At 39.6% G+C, this 19,159-nt stretch overlaps 1 protein-coding gene across 2 annotated transcripts in view; it reads left to right on the forward strand.

Annotated features, from left to right (window-relative positions):
• Positions 1 to 19,159, forward strand: part of VPS13A (vacuolar protein sorting 13 homolog A) — a 221,736-nt gene that overhangs the window by 75,830 nt on the left and 126,747 nt on the right. For both annotated transcript variants that reach the window (XR_012314200.1, XM_073670791.1), the window contains exons 16-25: positions 3,497 to 3,591; positions 5,130 to 5,272; positions 5,859 to 6,060; positions 7,635 to 7,749; positions 13,203 to 13,339; positions 15,162 to 15,294; positions 15,397 to 15,514; positions 17,044 to 17,182; positions 17,603 to 17,687; positions 18,967 to 19,148. Coding sequence is in view for 1 of the 2 variants with exons in the window: in XM_073670791.1 (XP_073526892.1) it covers positions 3,497 to 3,591; positions 5,130 to 5,272; positions 5,859 to 6,060; positions 7,635 to 7,749; positions 13,203 to 13,339; positions 15,162 to 15,294; positions 15,397 to 15,514; positions 17,044 to 17,182; positions 17,603 to 17,687; positions 18,967 to 19,148 (1,349 nt within the window). In the remaining variant the exon portion in view is untranslated. The remainder of the gene's footprint in view (positions 1 to 3,496; positions 3,592 to 5,129; positions 5,273 to 5,858; positions 6,061 to 7,634; positions 7,750 to 13,202; positions 13,340 to 15,161; positions 15,295 to 15,396; positions 15,515 to 17,043; positions 17,183 to 17,602; positions 17,688 to 18,966; positions 19,149 to 19,159) is intronic.

A 19,159-nucleotide genomic window follows, 5' to 3' on the forward strand; every position in this document is an offset into this window, starting at 1 on the left:
GAGTCCCTGGCAGCGTAGTGTGTTACTGATGGTAGCCTGTGTAACGTTGGTCCCAGCTCTCTGCAGATCATTCACTAGGTCCCCCCGTGTGGTTCTGCGATTTTTGCTCACCGTTCTTGAGATCATTTTGACCTCACGGGGTGAGATCTTGTGTGGAGCGCCAGATCGAGGGAGATTATCAGTGGTCTTGTATGTCTTCCATTTTCTAATTATTGCTCCCACAGTTGATTTCTTCACACCAAGCTGCTTGCCTATTGTAGATTCAGTCTTCCCAGCCAAGCTGCTTGCCTATTGTAGATTCAGTCTTCCCAGCCTGGTGCAGGGCTACAATTTTGTTTCTGGTGTCCTTCGACAGCTATTTGGTCTTCACCATAGTGGAGTTTTGAGTGTGACTGTTTGAGGTTGCGGACAGGTGTCTTTTATACTGATAACAAGTTCAAACCGGTGCCAGTACTACAGGTAATGAGTGGAGGACAGAGGAGCCTCTTAAAGAAGAAGTTACAGGTCTGTGAGAGACAGAAATCTTGTTTGTAGGTGACCAAATACTTATTTTCCAACAAAATTTGAAAAAAAAAATCTTTCCAAATCAGACAATGTTATTTTCAGGATTTGTTTCCTCATTTTGTCTCTCATAGTTGCGGTCTACCTATGATGTCAATTACAGGCCTTTTTCATCTTTTTAAGTGGGAGAACTTGCACAATTGGTGGTTGACTAAATACTTTTTTTCCCCACTGTATATTGTGTTTAGTACAGATAAAAACTGATTTACATTGTGGACCTCTTTTAGGGATTCTGTCAGGTTTTCTGTTGTTTTTCATGCCAAGACCGTATAATCTATACCTAGCCAGAATTTCATCTTTTTAATTCTATGTATATGCAGTGGACTTAATCCGATCATAAAAAAAAGCAATTACCTCTATAAAATGAGATTCAAAATTCTTCATACAGTGACATTGTATTAAAAGGTAGAAATGGAAAAATGCCCAGGACTATTCATGATCTGTGTCTAACAATTCCCTGTCCCACTACATTTTAATCATTAGACTAGATGCATATGGTAGGTACGTAATATCAAGTATGTAATGTGAAAGCTAACCATAATGGTATCACCAGAAAAAACGCTATTAACCTGCAGTTATCGGGTTAATTTGCAGGCTAATAGCGTTATTAAATTTCCCGGCACCTGCACTTAGCCGAATGCTGCGGGGAGAAAATGAACTTTATTTTTCCCCGGCAGCGTTGCCGTTAGGGAGGAGGACACACTTTCATTTGAGCTATCGATTGGAAGTCCCAATTCCTCAGTTAAACCAAGTATGTTATGGCAATACACAAAGCCACTGTCACTTCTAAGGTATTGCAGAAATGCACTTTCTCTGGATAGAAAGTAGGATACCTTTGCTCCTTTTTCAACCAAGTTGTTCTCATGCAGTCTTGATGCTAGGAGTCCTGAAGCCCCATTTTGAAGTCCCAAATCTCGTGCCAAATCGTTCAACTCATGCTGGTCAAATCCCTTATGAACTGAGACCTCTTCAATTTCAAAATCATCAACATTTTTGTCACTTTTTTTCTTCACCATAATGATGTTCTTGAAAAAAGGGTAGATCAAGGGAAACTGGCACTGGGATTTCAGCTGAATGAGGCACTGGACATATAGCTGATGGTAGATTAGGATACTATAGCTTATATTTATTTTTCTTGTTATATCTTGAAGTTTTCACTTTGCAAAAGGAACAGTCACTGGAATGATCTCTTGGCTCTCGTCAGACCATAGGTATACCAAATGGCGTCTTATCACATGTTCCCTTCATCCTCATACATAAACACTCCGCTTGCACACCTTGTGAAGGGCCAAGACTTATCTTGATAACCAAGTTTAACTTTGAGTTATGTAAAATAGGCTTGCTTGAAAAATGTGCTGATGTCCGTCCTTTGACTGGAAATAGTGAAGCTGCCACAAATATAACAAAAGGAATCCGGGGTGTTGAGGCCCTACAACGAGAAATAGCAGAGACACACATGATCTGAAAGAAAGGAAATGTGTGTAAATAAAAAATTTAATTCTGCTAAGCCCATGTATACAGACTTTCAGAATATATTTCACTATATAGTGCGGCACACGACCTCTCCCACACTGTCTCACGTGTAACTGAATAGCCTGGACAAATAACCTGCTGACGGTCACCAAGGTCGTCCTCCACCCCTCCGCACTTGAGGGTGGTTTGCTCTCAGCCTGTAGGAAAGCACTAGTGCTACTGTCGATCCAGCCTAGAGCAAATCACATTAAAATAACCTGTAGAGAAAAACCTGACGTGATAGAAGAAAACTCATAACTGCAGTTTTGAAATCAGCATGCCTATTTTTAGTCTAAATAAGCAGAAAAATCAAACTCAACAAAAATAATGTTCAAAATTGTTCCCCAATGTATGCACACTCTAAAACACACATATACAAAACACTACTGCATGCACACTTAGCAGAGTGTGTGTGTATAAACAGCAGAGCTATGTACACACAAACACAGCCCTGCTGCAACATGCGCATGCACACAGCTCTGCTACATACATACACAACTCTTCTTATTTCAACACACACAGCTTTGCTGCACCAACACACCCACATGCACACACATACACCTCTGCTGCAGCTACGGGCCGGTTTTAAACATAGTGTGGCCCTGGGCAAAATTAAAAGTGGGGCCTCAAATGTTAGGATATTGCACCGTCACACAGAAACAATTAGGGTGCATTTACATGGGCTGATTTCACACCAGAAATAAACAGTGATTGACAATATTCAACTATTTCAGCGTTCTTTAAATAGACTGTTTACACACCAGCAAGCAATGGTGGGAGCAGAGTGATTGCTAATATGATAGTTTTGCTGCATTTTACAATACATGTTTCTGGCAGAACTTCCTGTGTTTACACATGATGATTTGCTGCCTATTAATTTTAATGTGGGCAAAAACGATGTAATCATTCAACAAGACAGCATTTTGCTCATACGTTGGGTGATTGTCGGCCAGGGGAGTTTGTGAAAATTATTGGGGCCCCATGGCAACAGTCATTATTGCTAACTTTTAATATAGAATAGCTGCTTATCGTTGCCGGCTGTAGGGTCTGACATTGGGTCCCCATCCCCCCTAACGCCAGCCCTGGCAGCCTACACACTATGTGTATGCTACCATATGTTTAATGTTTTGCCAGGCATGTAAATGATAACATGACCTGAAAGGTCCTTCAACAAGTCAGGACCTGCAGCATTCATGCAGTAGATCCGTTGGACTTATCGTAGATTATAACCTAAACTTTACAAGCTGAAATCTCTGCAACAGAAAGAAGAAATTAAACCTACCTATTTATTCAGCTCTGTAGTCACTATTCCATGATATGGCCAGTTTAGCATGCTAAAACTTATGGAAGGTCCTCTTTTGATAAATTATTTTTAAATCTGAATTGTTATTGTATAGACAGTGATTCTTATGATTTTTTTAAGGTCTTGAAGAACTGATGACTTCTGAAGAGAAATCTAGGTTGTATGCCGCAATCGGATACAGTGAAACAGCAGTGGACCCCACTCTGCCAAAAACAGTAAGACCATTGGCACATAATTCTAATGGCTACATAAATTATAAATCATATCTGACATTGGATCATTAGTATGAAGGCAAAATACTTGTAAAGATAATATACAGTAGAGGTCATAATATTAGTAGCCCACAGGAATCATAAAAACCAATAGCAAAACTCAGACTGAATCTAACTCTCGAAAGGCGGGAAAAAGGTGGTGAAGAAGAAATGTGTAGGTATCAAGCAGTTGTTTTTTGGGAATCTAATTGCTTATGTATATTGTCTTGGCTTTTTAACTGTGAATTGAAAACTGTAGTTTAAATAAAGATTAATAGGAATAAATATTATGTTTTAGCAGGTTTAATCTCTGTAAAATACTATAGTAGATATTTGCTTAATTTCCCCCTTAAGTTTTATGGTTAAATAACTTTTTCTAACATGCTAGTAATATTATGACAGTTATACAGTGCAAATATTATATAGCATGATCCAGTGTCTGAATGCCATCAAGATGTCAGGAATTTTAAAGGCTTACACAGCCACTAATTAATAAAGTACATCCTTCAAATAAGTAGACACAGATTAAGAAATCTTGATGGCAATCAGCTGGAGAACCTAGAGAAAATCTCGGCTTAAAGAGAACCTGACAACTGATACATGCAGGATGATCCACGGGCATCATTTATCAAACACTGGCTGTATGATCTTAGCCAAGTATGTTTGACTATGAAATGCTGCGGAATTTCAGAGAAAAAAAATACTTTGAAAGTCTAGAAACAAACTCTCGAAGGCCATGAGTGAAGCTGTGATGGGTGATCAACATCTCTTGAGGAAGGGATAATTATGGAGAAGATCTACCAGATGATCCTAGTTTTGGTCTTTTCTAAGAGAAATATCAGGAGACCCTGGGAGGGAACCAGTCGAAGTCATATTGCAAACATGTCCTCAATTTTTGAGAGGATCCAAAGAGTTGGAGTTAAGTTCAGATCATTTCTATTTGACTCTGGCGGTAACCAGAATATTCCCTGGGCTTGATTCGGGTTTGTTACCCTCTCCATTTCCACCCTAGAGTGGGAATGATGAAGTACATCTAGTACAAAACTAGACACACTAGCTTTATGGTGACGATAAAATCAGGGAGACTGGTGCCTCCACTTAACTTATAACGTGTTAGCCGGGAATATTTCAGACATGATCTACTAATCAACCAAATGACATGGCTGTCTTGTGTAATTTATTAAAGTGTGATTTGGGCTGGTCAGAGGGTAACGTCTGGAAATTGTATAAATTCTTGGGTAGAGAGTCAGTTATCAGGACCTAAAATGAGCAGCGGCAGAGGCTCAGCGTTGGGCCCAGAAAGGGTGAGTAAAGTACAGTTTGTTTTTAGAAACAAACTACAGCCAGGGAATGAAGGGTTTTCCGGAAGTGAGAAGCCTCTTTACGTTTTAGATGTGAATATACTCTACATAAGTTTTTATTTGTTTTATTCCCGCAGTGTTTGTAATTATATCTGTATCCACCCGTACAGCATCATTATCATGTTGTCGTTTACTTTGTAGTATGAATCTATGATTGTATGCGTCAAACTGCTCAGCATGTCCATTCAGTTACAAGAGGAGAGAGGAAAATCTGAGCTGATAAATTTTGCCATAACAGATTTGAGCACAGTCTTAAAGCAGCGACCTGGTGCACAAGCAATTAGGTGAGTAGTGCAACTCATTTCTTATGTATTATCAGTTATCCGTTTCCATTTCTTTTCATGGCAACCATCCAGGAGAAAGACTGTGTGTCTTATTGTTCTCCTTTCCATTGTTTTATTACTTATTAATAAGTGTTAACAGCTATTCTGCTAGGAATGTGCCGACCATGCAGTGCTTTTGATAAGCAACCTCTTGAACTTATTTGGGCACTGCCTAAAGGCCTCCATGCAGATTAGCTGTCCTCCAAACCATCGTTTAGCTGACATCTATCTCTCCTGACTTCCCTATACACAGAAGTGCTCTGCCTGGCTGAGAGCTCCTGTGTTCTCCGTGAGAGAGCCTCTGCAATACTTTTCTGGTGCTGGCTTATCTCCAAGGAGAACAAAGGGATTGGCCATTGAAATTCAACAGCTGTTGGGGGAGAGTCAAGATGCCATCATAGTCTGTGTATCGTTAAATCTGCCAAGATTGGTCGGTTTAATGTAATGCATATGGGGACCTTAACAGCACTTGCTGAAATTTTTCATAAAGGCATTAGCAATTAATGTAGTTTAAAAATGCACACATATTCTCTATTTTTCTGTACAGATTTGAAGCACAGGTTGGCACATTTGAAATAACAGGCATACCACATGGGAAAGACATACCATGTCTACTGTCATCACGAAATGTTGTGGTGGACAATACCATTTCACTGTTGAGTCTCATGTTTGAGACCAATCCAATTGATGAAAGTGCTGACCAAAGACTAATAGTGGATTCTCAGCCTCTGGAAATGATATATGATGCTGTAAGTATTGTGTTATTGCTAAATTTGTGTGAAATTGCATGCCATCTCCTATAATTCTGGCTCGCGTTCATATGTACATTGTTTACAAATTATTTTTCTGTGTAGGGAAATTACTTTTCTTTCTGCATGTTTAGTATAGGGATGGGGCACCTCCAACTCACTGGCTGTTTACAGCCCGGGATGTCATTTCTTCCAGTCCCCGGGCAGATTCACAGGAACTTAAGTGCTTGGGCCGCCGGTCCTTAAATTTCTCTTGGACCGTGAGTAAGCTCACGAAGCATCCGCTATGGCGCACGCAACAAATGATTACGCCCTAATGCTGGCTAGTGTTGGTGTCTCCTATGTGTCTTATATACCGTAATCTGTGTCTCTTATGTGATGTATATACATCTGCCTCAGTGTCTCTTATGTGATATATATATATACAGCAGTCCCTATGGCTCCAAGGTGATGTATATACAGCAGTCTTCAGTGTATTCTATTTGATGTATATACACCAGTCCCAGTGTCTCCTATGTGATGTATATTCACCACTCCCAGTGTCTCCTATGTGATGTGTATATACATCTGCCTCAGTGTCTCCTATGTGATATATTAGTCTCTATTGCTCCAAGGTGATGTATATTCAGCAGTCTGTGTCTACTATGTGATGTGTATACAGCAGTCCTAGTGTCTCCTATGTAATGTATATACATCAGCCTCAGTGTCTCCTATATGATATATATACTGCAATCTCAGTGTATCCTATGTGTTGTATATGCAGCAGTCTGAGTGTCTCCTATGTGATGTATACTGTTGTTCTCCCACGGCTTGAGTCCTATAATCGTTACGTGAGCTTTGATGAATTTCCCACTTTTGAAGACACATGCAATGTAATATGCATCTGTGTTTGAAACCACTTACTGCTGTGATCAGTTAATTACAAAACTTCTTACAAAGAGGCAACTGCGCTCCAGAACGATCAATGTAAACCTGCAAAAGCAGTTGCAGGTAGGAACATCATCAATACCACATAACACGCGTCTCACACATTCAGCCATCACATTAGGAGTGAGTTAATTAAATGTTTGACCTAATATAGCAGGATCATTTTTAAGCTGATAATTTTGTTTGACCCGCAAATGATGGTATAAATATCCAAATAGCCCTTGGCAGAAAAAGAGGTTCCGCACCCCTGGTTTAGGAGATACACAAATGCGTTGGGACATGCATGTTACGTGGACAATTTTTATCCTTCATATTAAATGAACCAGGTTTATACTAAAAGATAGAAAAAAGAATATTCATAGCCATAGGTCATGATTTGATTACACCTGAAGCTGTGTGAATAGTCATTTGGTTCACAGCATAAGCCGAAATTCTCTAAACTACTGTAATTTTATTGGCTTTGCAAAGAATCTGATATTAGGGTAACAAAATGCTGAAAATATGAATTTATGACTTGAAGAAACCTGTCATCAGACAAAGACTACACTTATCTTCTGTATCTTTCATGTAGAGATTGGGGGGAATTTGTAAAAAGTTGTACATTTTTGTGAAAGCATTGTACTGTTTTTTTTTTTGTTATATGATAGAAAACGATCAACAGTTTAGTTGATTTTTTCCGACCACCCAAAGAGGTCCACCTTGAGCAGCTCACTTCGGCCACTTTGAATAAGCTGGAAGAGTTTCGCGATAAAACATCAACAGGTAATCCATGCTGTTTTATCTTTGTTTTACACATTGATTGGTATTATAAAAGTTGTGTTTTTATAGGTGATTCTTTTTTACTTGTCCAGTCTTTTGTATTGTTAGTACTGTCTCTTTTAACAAGTTTAACTATACTAATTGTCTATTTCAAGTAAGCTTTTCAAAAAAGTGATAGAATTGACACTGTTTATGGAGCTTGCGGATAAAAATAGCGATTCAGTCTAGAGCTATGTGCACATGATGTCTTTAACCCCTTTAAAGCCCAAGATGTATTAATATGTATCTGTGCCCTGGGCTTTAAGAGCCTGATACGTATTAGTACGTCTTTGCGATCGCACCCGCACGGGCGTGATCGCCGCCGGGTGTCAGCTGATTGTCACAGCTGACACCCGGTGCTATGTGCAGGGAGTGGTCCCGCACCGCTCCCGGCACATTAACCCCCGCAATGCTGCGATCAAAGTCGATCGCAGCATTGCGGTGGCAAGGGGAGGTGATCGCAATACTCACCTCCTCTTCCGGCCTCCAGCGCGGTCTGCCTCGGCTTCCCGGATGTTGCCATGATGACCCGATGTCGTCATGACAACATCCGGGTCACCAGACAGCAGAAAGATATTTTGGTCATGCGCAATGCATGACCAAACTATCTTCTCACTGTGCAGCGCTGACAGCCTGCATACCTCAGGTATGGAATAAAAAAAGTGAAAGTCCCATAGTGGAACAAAGTATAAAAGTAAAAAAAGTGTCAGAAAGTGAGAAAAAAATTGAAAAATATTTTAAAAAAATAATAATAATCGACCAAAAATAAAAATATATTGTACCCATTAATAAATATTATTCTAAAAAAAAACAATAAAAGTACACATTTGGTATCGCCGCGTCCGAAACGACCTGACCTATAAAATAGTCCCACTAGTTAACCCCTTCAGTGAACACGGTAAAAAAATAAAAATAAAAAAAATAAAAAACGAAGCAAAAAACCATGCTTTATCATCATACCGCCAAACAAAAAATGGAATAACACGCGATCAAAAAGATGAATATAAATAAAAATGGTACCACTGAAAACGTCATCTCATCCTGCAAAAAACAAGCCGCCATACAGCTCCATCAGCCGGAAAAAAAAAAGTTATAGCTCTCAGAATAAAGCGATGCAAAAAAAAAATTTTTCTATAAATGTGGTACCGCTGTAAACGTACTGACCTGAAGAATAAAGCTACCTTATCAATTTTACCACCCGAGGAACAGAATAAAAAAATTAAAAAAAAAAACAATTCCTGAATTGTTGCTTTTTGTTTATTCTGCCTCCCAAAAATCGGAATAGAAAGCGATCAAAAAATGTCACGTGCCCGAAAATGGCACCAATAAAAACGTCAATTCATCCCGCAAAAAACACATGACTCTGTCAGCCAAAATATGGAAAAATTATAGCTCTCAAAATATGGCGATGCAAAAACCTAGATTTTACAAAAAATGCGTCTATTAGTGTGTGACAGCTGTCAATCATAAAAACCCGATATGATTCTGGTATCTCTGTAGTCGCACTGACCCGAAGAATAAAGTAGTCTAATCACTTATACCGCACGAGGAACAGCGTAAAAAATAAACGCTAGGGTTGGGCTAGGGTTAGGGTTGGGCTAGGGTTAGGGTTGGGCTAGGGTTAGGGTTGGGCTAGGGTTAGGGTTGGGCTAGGGGTAGGGTTGGGCTAGGGGTAGGGTTGGGCTAGGGGTAGGGTTGGGCTAGGGGTAGGGTTGGGCTAGGGGTAGGGTTGGGCTAGGGGTAGGGTTGGGCTAGGGGTAGGGTTGGGCTAGGGTTGTGTTGGGGTTGGGCTAGGGTTGGGGTTGGGCTAGGGTTAGGGTTGGGCTAGGGTTAGGGTTGGGCTAGGGTTAGGGTTGGGCTAGGGTTAGGGTTAGGGTTTGGTTATGGTTGGGCTAGGGTTGTGTTGGGGTTGGGCTAGGGTTGTGTTGGGGTTGGGCTAGGGTTGTGTTGGGGTTGGGCTAGGGTTGTGTTGGGGTTGGGCTAGGGTTGTGTTGGGGTTGGGCTAGGGTTAGGGCTAGGGTTGGGCTAGGGCTAGGGTTGGGGTTAGAGTTGTGTTAGGGCTAGGGTTGGGGTTAGAGTTGTGCTAGGGTTGGGGTTAGGGTTGTGCTAGGGTTGGGGTTGGGCTAGGGTTGGGATTGGGTTTAGGGTTAGTGCTAGGGTTGGGATTGGGTTTAGGGTTAGTGCTAGGGTTGGGATTGGGTTTAGGGTTAGTGCTAGGGTTGGGATTGGGTTTAGGGTTAGTGCTAGGGTTAGAGTTAGGGTTGGGGTTGGGCTAGGGTTAGGATTGGGCTAGGGTTGGGGTTAGGGTTGGGATTTTTTTCAAAAGTAAAAAAAAAAAAGATGACGATATGGCAACTAGTGTTGAGCGCAAGTGCTCGCTACTTGAGTTTGCATCGGGTGCTCGGGTATGTATTGAGTATCGCGGGTGCTCAAGTCTCCGCCCCATATGCTTCGCGGCCAAAAAAAACTTGCAGGGATTGCCTGCCATGCACGAGCGATCCCCGCATGTCTTTTTTTTTGGGTGTCTAATAACCGTGAAACATGCAGGCGGGGACTCGAGCGTGTCACTCGAGCACCTGTGATACATGGTGCATGGAGTACCCGATGCAAACTCAAGTAGTGAGCACTTGCTCAAGACTAATGACAAATGACTGTTCAATATGATGACCTAATGTTATCAAATTCTGTGTCATACCTCTGGGTTCAAAATGTTCACTATACACCTTGATAAAATTCTTGAGGGGTCTAGTTTCCAAAATGAGGTCACTTGTGGGGGGGTTTCCACTATTTAGGCACATCAGGGGCTCTCCAAATGCTACATGGCGTCCGCTCTCGATTCCAGCCAGTTTTGCGTTCAAAAAGTCACACAGTGCTCCTTCCCTTCTGAACTCTGCCGTGTGCCCAAACACTGTATTTTCCCCACATATGGGGGTATTGGCGTACTGAGGAGAAATTGCACAAAAATTTTTGGGGTCCATTTTTTCCTCTTTCTCTTGTGAAAATAAAAAAAATTGGGGCTAAAACATATTTTTTGTGGAAAAAGTTTGATTTTTTTATTTTCACGGCTCCATGTTATAATCTTCTGTAAAGGACTTGGGGGTTCAGGGTGCTCACCACACATCTAGATAAGTTTCCTGAGGGGTCTAGTTTCCAAAATGGTGTCACTTGTGAGGGGTTTCCACCGTTTAGGCACATCAGGGGCTCTCCAAACGCAACATGGCGTCCGCTAATTATTCAAGCAAATTTTACAATCAAAAAGTCAAATGGCGCTCCTTCCCTCCCGAGCCCTGCAGTGCGCCCATACAGTGTTTTTCCCCACATATGGGGTATCTGCGTGCTCAGGGGAAATTGCACAACAAATTTTGGGGTCCATTTTTTCCTGTTACCCCTGCGAAAATAAACAAAATTGGGTCTAAAGTAACATTTTTGTGAAAAAAGTTAAATGTTCATTTCTTCCACATTCCAAAAATTCCTGTGAAGCACCTGAAGGGTTAATAAAGTTCTTGAATGTGGTTTTGAGCTCATTGAGGGGTGCAGTTTTTAGAATGGTGTCACTTTTGGGTATTTTCTGTCATAAAGACCCCTCAAAGTGACTTTAAATGTGATGTGGTCCCTAAAAAAATGGTTTTGTAAATTTTGTTGGAAAAATGAGAAATATCTGGTCAACTTTTAACCCTTATAGCTCCCTAATAAAAAAAATAAAAAAAATGTTTCCAAAATTGTGTTGATGTAAAGTAGACATGTGGGAAATGTTATTTTTTAACTATTTTGTGTGACATATCTCTCTGATTTAAGAGCATAAAAATTCAAATTTTTAAAATTGCAAAATGTTCAAAATTTTTGCCAAATTTCCGTTTTTTTCACAAATAAACGCAAGTGATATCGAAGAAATGTTACCACAATCATGAAGTACAATATGTCATGAAAAAACAGTCTCAGAATCAGGGGGATCTGTTGAAGCGTTCCAGAGTAATTACTTCATAAAGTGACAGTGGTCAGAATTGTAAAAATTGGCCTGGTCATTAACATGCAAACTACCTTGGGTTGTGAAGGGGTTAAGATGCCAGTGCATCGGTCAAGGTTTTTGTAAGCTAAACTACTTCAGGGAAAAGCTGGCGGTCATTTTCCTGAAGGGGCTTCACAAGTGATTTTACCATTTTGTTTGTAGCGGCTCTGACACCAACGGCAATAACTAGTGAGTGGCTCTGTAGCAGAAGTTGGCCAAAAAATAACCTTTCCTTTAAGTGCTTCACAGTTTCTGAACCCTGAAGCTGTTAAAAGACATGAGAAAAGACTGAACATGTACACCACAATGTTGTTTTTACATTGCTGTGCATTATGTCCATTTTTTTGCAGCATTTTTTCAGATGGGTAGCAAGTGGTATCCAACTGAAAAAGCCAAGACATGTGCACATACCCTAATGTAGCAGATTATTCAGTGCCAATTTTTCTGAAAGTAAATTCTGTACATTTTTTCTACACCTGGCTATGTGCTCAAAGTTTTTCTAGGACTTCTTGGAGCACACACTGAGCAAAATCTCTCCAAATCCGCCTCAAAAATATGAAACGCGTCAAAAACTTGGCGTCTTTGCTTCGAAAACTCTGCAAAAAGGCTCGGTGTGCGAATAGCCTTTGAGTGAAAGTAGTAAAAGATGCAACCAATTCTTATCTTGTTCTTGTCTCCTGCTCTGCAACTGTCAGAACTTTTTTTTTGCTATTGTAGCTTTATGAGCATGCGTTAGGTTTGTGGTATGAGTAGTACTTTTAGTGTAGTTGTTGTAAGGTAAATATAACTTGCTGCCTACCATAGATTAAATATTTGGCTAATGGCAGGGTTTATGTGCTGACTCATGGCACTGCACTCCTGTGCACAGTGCCATCTGCAGGGTCAAGCTTTCACTGTGACAGCCCAAACCTACATTGAACTCAATTGAGCGCTTTTTCCGACTGCAGTAGTAGTAGTAGGCAGTGTCAGACTGAGTTGGCAAAGGTCCCCCAGTAACATTGATTCTTGGGGCCCATTGTTCAGTTACATGAAAAAAATAACCATATATTGTATAAACCTACAATAAAAACAACGCAAATTTACTTTTGCTTCTATCTAATATTAACTTAGCTAGCTTGTTTAATGAATGATTAAATTAACCTCTGCAAATTGTAAATCAAGTGTAATAGCACTACTCATTAGCACTCCTTCACAGGGGCCTACCAGAGGATTCTCCTGTGGGCCAGTCCGAGCCTGGCAGTAGGAGACATCGAGCTGCCATATTCTAAGTGTGGTTGGAAGCATGCAGAGAGAGCATGCATATATATATATGTGTATCTTGATTTTATCAGCTTTTACGCTTAGTAATATTATTGCCAAATATTTTTTCACGTATGTTCATACTTATATCTATATCTGTCTTAATTCGTAGGTCTACTATATGTTATAGAGACTCAAAAGGTTCTCGATTTAAAAATACACCTAATGGCTTCATACATCATTGTTCCCCAAACTGGCTTTTATGATTTAGCCTCAAACCTGCTTATTTTAGACCTTGGTAGTCTGAAGGTAAGTGTTTACAGCTTGGTTTGCCTCTTTTTTAGTACTTTATGTACTCTATGTGCATGATAAAGCATGAATTGATCTTCAATAAATACTATTCACTAAACTCTGGGGCAGATTTAATAAAACTGTCTAATTTTTAGACATTTGTAAACTTAGTCCTAAAATGGGCCAGATTTATCACAGCGCCTCATGGTGGATGATACATTTGGTGCTGCTTTAGACTGTCCGGTCTAGGTTTGCGCCACCTACTTTGTTCCATGAATTTTTGCCAATTAAAGCCACGTCCCTTTACTGCTAAGCCCCACTATTTTTCTAGTAGGGAGGAAAAAGTGTCTAAAACACATGGTGCAAGGTATATAAGACAATGGGTTTTTTTTGTTTGTAAACTGCGCCAAAATTTTGGGGGCTCAAGCTTAATAAATCTCCTTTTTTATGTGTAGTGATAGCTAGATTAATAGTAAAATATGGAGCTTTGGTTCTATTACAGGGTTACTAACGAATCAGACAGATTGTAAATATATAGGGGAGATCTTTGGTAACCTGATGCAGGATTATTGTGGGTGGCATTGCACCAGGAAAAGTGGAATATGACATCCTGTAGGGAAGTATGGGATGAGAAGTTTTCTGGAGCAGTATTCTGAGGACTTGACAGTGCTAACTTGCCATTCCTTGGCTAACCAAGTGCTGTACAAAAAACTGTAGTAGAGACACTAGATGAAGTGAAAGTGCATGCCCACAGAAGACTCTGAAGAAAAGCCCAGTTACACTACAAGCAGAGATTTTACGTACTGACCCCTAAAAGCAACAAATATGAATATTTATGCAATGGAGTGACAAAACGGAAAACAAAAATCTGGAGAGCGCAGGGATTTTTACAAGGTATTTAACTCTATCAAGTGTCAGATCCTCTATAAATGGGTTGTTCTATGAACAAAGTAAATTTTAATTAATAGAATGATGATCCATAATATTGCAATAGTAATAAGATCCACAATTTGTTGTGTTGGAAAAAAAAATAATTCTGTGCGGAGATAATTTTATAAATGCGCTCCTTTGGAGGAAGCATTAATCACTTATGATAAGTGAGCATACAGCTATTTGTTTTTTGCGTGAGGGAACACATTTCCTTGCTTGTCTTTTTTATCACAGGAGTGAGTGTTTCTACAGTATCACCAGTCCTGTGCGCTCATCATAAATCAAGTCAGTGGCATACAAGCTTAGTGGCCACTGGTGCTCCTACTTCACTGACTTGATTTACGATGAGCTCAGAGGACTCCTGTGACAAAAACAGGCAGGGAAATGTGTTAACTGAGAAAGTAGAAGCTGCAAGCCCTTCTGTTTTGTCTGTATACTCACTTATCATGAGTGAATTATGCTTCCCGCTCTGGCCAGGTGGTGTTGTATGTGCGGACTATGAACTGGAGCAGCAAATAACAGTATATAGTAGGGGAACATTTATGATATGATTATCTCAGCACAGGAACATTTTTTTAACACATCCAAATGTAGAACTTATTCCAAGATCTATTGATTAAAATGTACTTTGTGCGATAACAATTTTAAGCACTTCTGATGTGCTTTTATAACGTTTGGTGTTCTTTTATGGTCATAAATATTAGTAATGAATAAAGATTATTGGAATTGTAACAAAAAATGTTTTTAAATATGCCTGTTTTTTTGCTGCTGTATCTTATATCTCCTGTTGACACAGATTAGATATGTTATTTGTAAACTTAAAAAAGTGATGTTTTTGCTTCATATCTTTGCAAGTTTTGAATAAGTAACAAAAGGTGCTTCAAGTATACTTTTACCTTTTTCCTTTGAGATGACCAGTAAGAGCCGCTCCAACCTGCCTCAGCTGAAAGTAGGGCAAGACAGCATTGAAGACATTATGTCAAGAGCCTATGAGAGTTTTGATATACAGCTTAGCAGCATGCAGCTGCTGTACAGCAGACATCGTGAGTAATATGATTTTGGTGCTTTTATTTTACGCAGTGTTTGTTATATTAAGGAGACAATTTATTTACTCAATTATATTTTATATTCATTGCTTTTTCTAGATGAGAACTGGAAAGAGGCTCGCACACAAAAGCATTCTGCTCAACATATCCTTGAGCCAATGGACCTCAGGGTGGACTTCAGCCGTGCCATGGTGGTTACAGATGCTAGGATGCCCAAGTATGCATACTAATTCTAATACACATCTGTTTATATTTATCACAACCTGTCCACTAGCTTAAATGCCTATAGAACACTAAATATTAGATATCGTAAATATTAACTTTACCTATCTCTTTTTATAGTATTTCAGTATATCTTTGATGTAGTACAACAGACTCGAGTGTATTTCTGCTTGAAAGATCTATTCTGAATCACTTGATCTGATGCTATCAAATGCTAATTTTATGATTATTCTGTGGGCAGCATGGTGGCTCATTGGTTAGCACTGAGGACAACCTCTGCAAGGAGTTTGGGTGGGTTTCCTCCCACACTCCAAAGAAATACTGACAGGGAATTTAGATTATCATCACTGTCCAAGATGGGGTTCACAATGTCTGTAAAACAAGAAATTAAAAAAAAAAAATAATACTTTTAGAGGAAAAGGAGTATGTTCTCATTTTTATATTATATATTATGTCTCTGATATAGCATTCATTTATGCTGGAAAAGTAGTAATTTTGTCTAATAAATACAGTAGAGAAGCAAAAATTGGTAATACTGCCTCCACTGCTAGGGTTTTAAAGGGTTTTCCCACAAGCAAAAGTTCATTTTAATCAATAGATGTTGGAATGATAATAAGTTTCACAATTGGATGGGTTCAGATAAAATGTTTCTGTGCTGAGATAATCCTATAAATGTGCCCCTGCTATGTACTGTGTAATGTCTGTCTGACCGTGCAGGAACATGGTCTGATCATACCACATCTCCTGGGCAGGGGAGGAAGCAAAGGAGTATACAGACAGGACAGCAGGGGATCACAGCTGATAATTTGTTTGAAGTAAAACATTGTTTTTTGTGAACTAAAACTAATTTCACTGCCTGTTTTTAAACAATGTTTTACTTCAAGGAAAGAATCAGATGCAATCCCCTGCTGTAATATCTGTATACTCTCTTCCTTCCTCCCCTGTCCAGGAGCTGTGGTATGATCCTGCACGGTCAGACACAGCCATTACACAGCACACAGCAGGGGCACATTTATAAGATTATCTCAGCACAGGAACATTTTATTTAAACACATCCAATTGTGGAACTTATTATCATTCCAAGATCTATTGATTAAAATGAACTATTGTTTGTGGGAAAACCCCTTTAAGATTCAGTTCCATGTAGTGATGGCTGCATGACAACAAGCACCATGCACACTTGTGGTGGCCAATGGATACACGATTTTGCTGGTGATGCAACAATTTAATCTGTCAAATCAGTAGTCATTCACCACCATACATGGGCATGGTTTGTGGCCGTCGCAGTCGATCAGTATATTGATACTTCATCTAAAATGGAATCATTTTCAAACATAAGGAAGGGGAACGGACTAAATACAAATCTTTCTTTTATCATCACTAGGAAAATTGTTATTAACACATAATCACACAAAAGATACATAATAATTAAGAAGGAAAGTTAAAATTTGAACAACTTGTATAAAATATTTAGCACATATTGAAGATAGTACTTTTGATGCATTTTTATGTTCTTTTTTTTAGATTTAAATTGTTTGGGGAGCTGCCAGTACTGTCTGTAAAGATTTCGGACCAGAAGTTGAGAGGTGTATTGGAACTAATTGATAGTATTCCTAAACCAGAGTCTTCTCCTGCACCATCTACTTCTCCAAAGAAAGTTTCTGTTAGTATTTTTCTTTTCATGTAGTCTTTTATACTTATTTCATATGAAAAAACTGGTGTTTGGCTTCTGCATGAAAAATTATTGTAAAATGCAGATAAGAACACAAAGGGACAAGAAAAAAATGCTCATCTGTAGTAGACTAAGCAAATTTTGTTTTTTTATGTGCTTTTTATCTACAAGCTACATGAACCTGCCCCAATGTGCCCCATTCCTCCTATGATTAATTTTATTTCTATGGCGTTATAAAAATTTACATGATTTTTTTCCGAATCAAGGTATAAAAAAACATTCATCTGCATTGGAGGTGGATTGTTAGAAGAGTCGATGCTGGTTTAATCGTGAAATGGCTACTTAAGATGAAGTCTTCAAAGTCCTTAAGTATTCATTTCAGTATATGCTTACATCTTCCCAACTTTACAGAGCCAAAAGTCCCCTCGAATGACAACACCTCAGCTTGTTGCAAAGCATCCCGATTTACTTGCACTTCAATCAATCATTGAATCTGGTAAGGACCTAAACGGTCATCTTCTCATTATGTAGTTGAAAGGCAGCCCCATGAAAGAGCACCATGGTGTGTGATAAGTGTCATAAAATGTTTTTATAGAGGTTGTCTACTAGCCTGACTCAATTACTGGTTTTGCCATAAATGCTTAAGGATAGTGCCTCTAAAGATTTCCATATTTCTTTTCCGCCAAGTTTCATGTTGTTTTCTGCCTTTTTTGCTTCACTTCCTGTCCTTGACATCAGCTTTGTTGTCATAGCGATCACTTCCTCTTCAGAATCCTTTGCTCCCTTCTGACTACATTTACCATCATTCCTTGTGCTAGGCTGCAAGCCAGCAGTGAGCACAGACCTATACCTCTGCCTTAACCCCTCCAACTCCACCCCAGCATCACACACAGCCTCAGCGCAATCTCCTGTACTGGAAACTGATACAGGGAATAGAAGTAATGCACAAAGCACCAGAACATTAACCCTGGCGATAAAGATTATCCCCTACTCCTCTCATTGACTGATGGATGGATAGATAGATGGCTCGATTGGATGGATGGGATGGGTCGATTGATTGAATGGGGAGAGAGATATGAATGTATGTATATAATAGAGGTAATACAGCAGGGTGTATATACATTACACAGGGTACAAAGCAGTGTGTGTGTACATTCACCCTGCTGTATACATACAGATATAACGGAGAGCGGTGTCTGCAGCAGCATGCACAGGATCAGTGTATGCTCTGTTGAATGGAGCCCCACCCACATGGAATGACCCACCCACCCACCCACATGGCAAGCCACACCCACCCAACAATTTCCAGAGCCCAGAACTGAAAGCGATTTTGACATGACATCACAGGAAGCAGGAGATTCTCAGCCAGGGATCATGTGATCAGGGAAGCATCTTGGGTTACTGAAGGATTTGGAAAAACAAGGTATTTAGTAAAATCCTTATGTATGGCAGTCAGTTTACATGAAAGGGACATGTTAACTAGTGCCCAACCCCTTTAATTAAATTTATGTTGACTTCAGAATTGTACATTTTTTCTTATCCGTGTGTACATTACTATGTTACCCCACTGAATTTTTTTGCTAAAATGTTGGAATTTTCCAGCGAGCATTATATACTGCAGTGATCAGATTTTGTGCAGTTGCAGTTATGTTTCTCTAACCAAAGTGATTTTAGTAACATTAACACATGCATACAAAAATGTATTTGCCACGGTGTAAATTTTTGATCTTAAGTAAATGTATTTTTGTCCTTCTCCCGGTAATGGACATGCTCAGATCTCGAATCAGAATGTGATGAGTTCTATGACGCACCCACCAGTCCTGATGAAGACCTGCCGTTCTTTGAAAGCACTAATGGCTCATTGAGCAGGAGTAGCAGCACGAGAAGGAAGAGACTGGCAAAGCAAGAAACTCTGAAAAACATGACCGAATTTCAGATGAGATTTGAAATACCAGTCGTAAGTCTTAG

This window comes from Phyllobates terribilis, unplaced genomic scaffold (genome assembly GCF_046119375.1).
Source record: "Phyllobates terribilis strain yellow unplaced genomic scaffold, ASM4611937v1 Scaffold_1__5_contigs__length_1240528914, whole genome shotgun sequence".
In the NCBI taxonomy this organism is placed as follows: Eukaryota; Metazoa; Chordata; class Amphibia; order Anura; family Dendrobatidae; genus Phyllobates; species Phyllobates terribilis.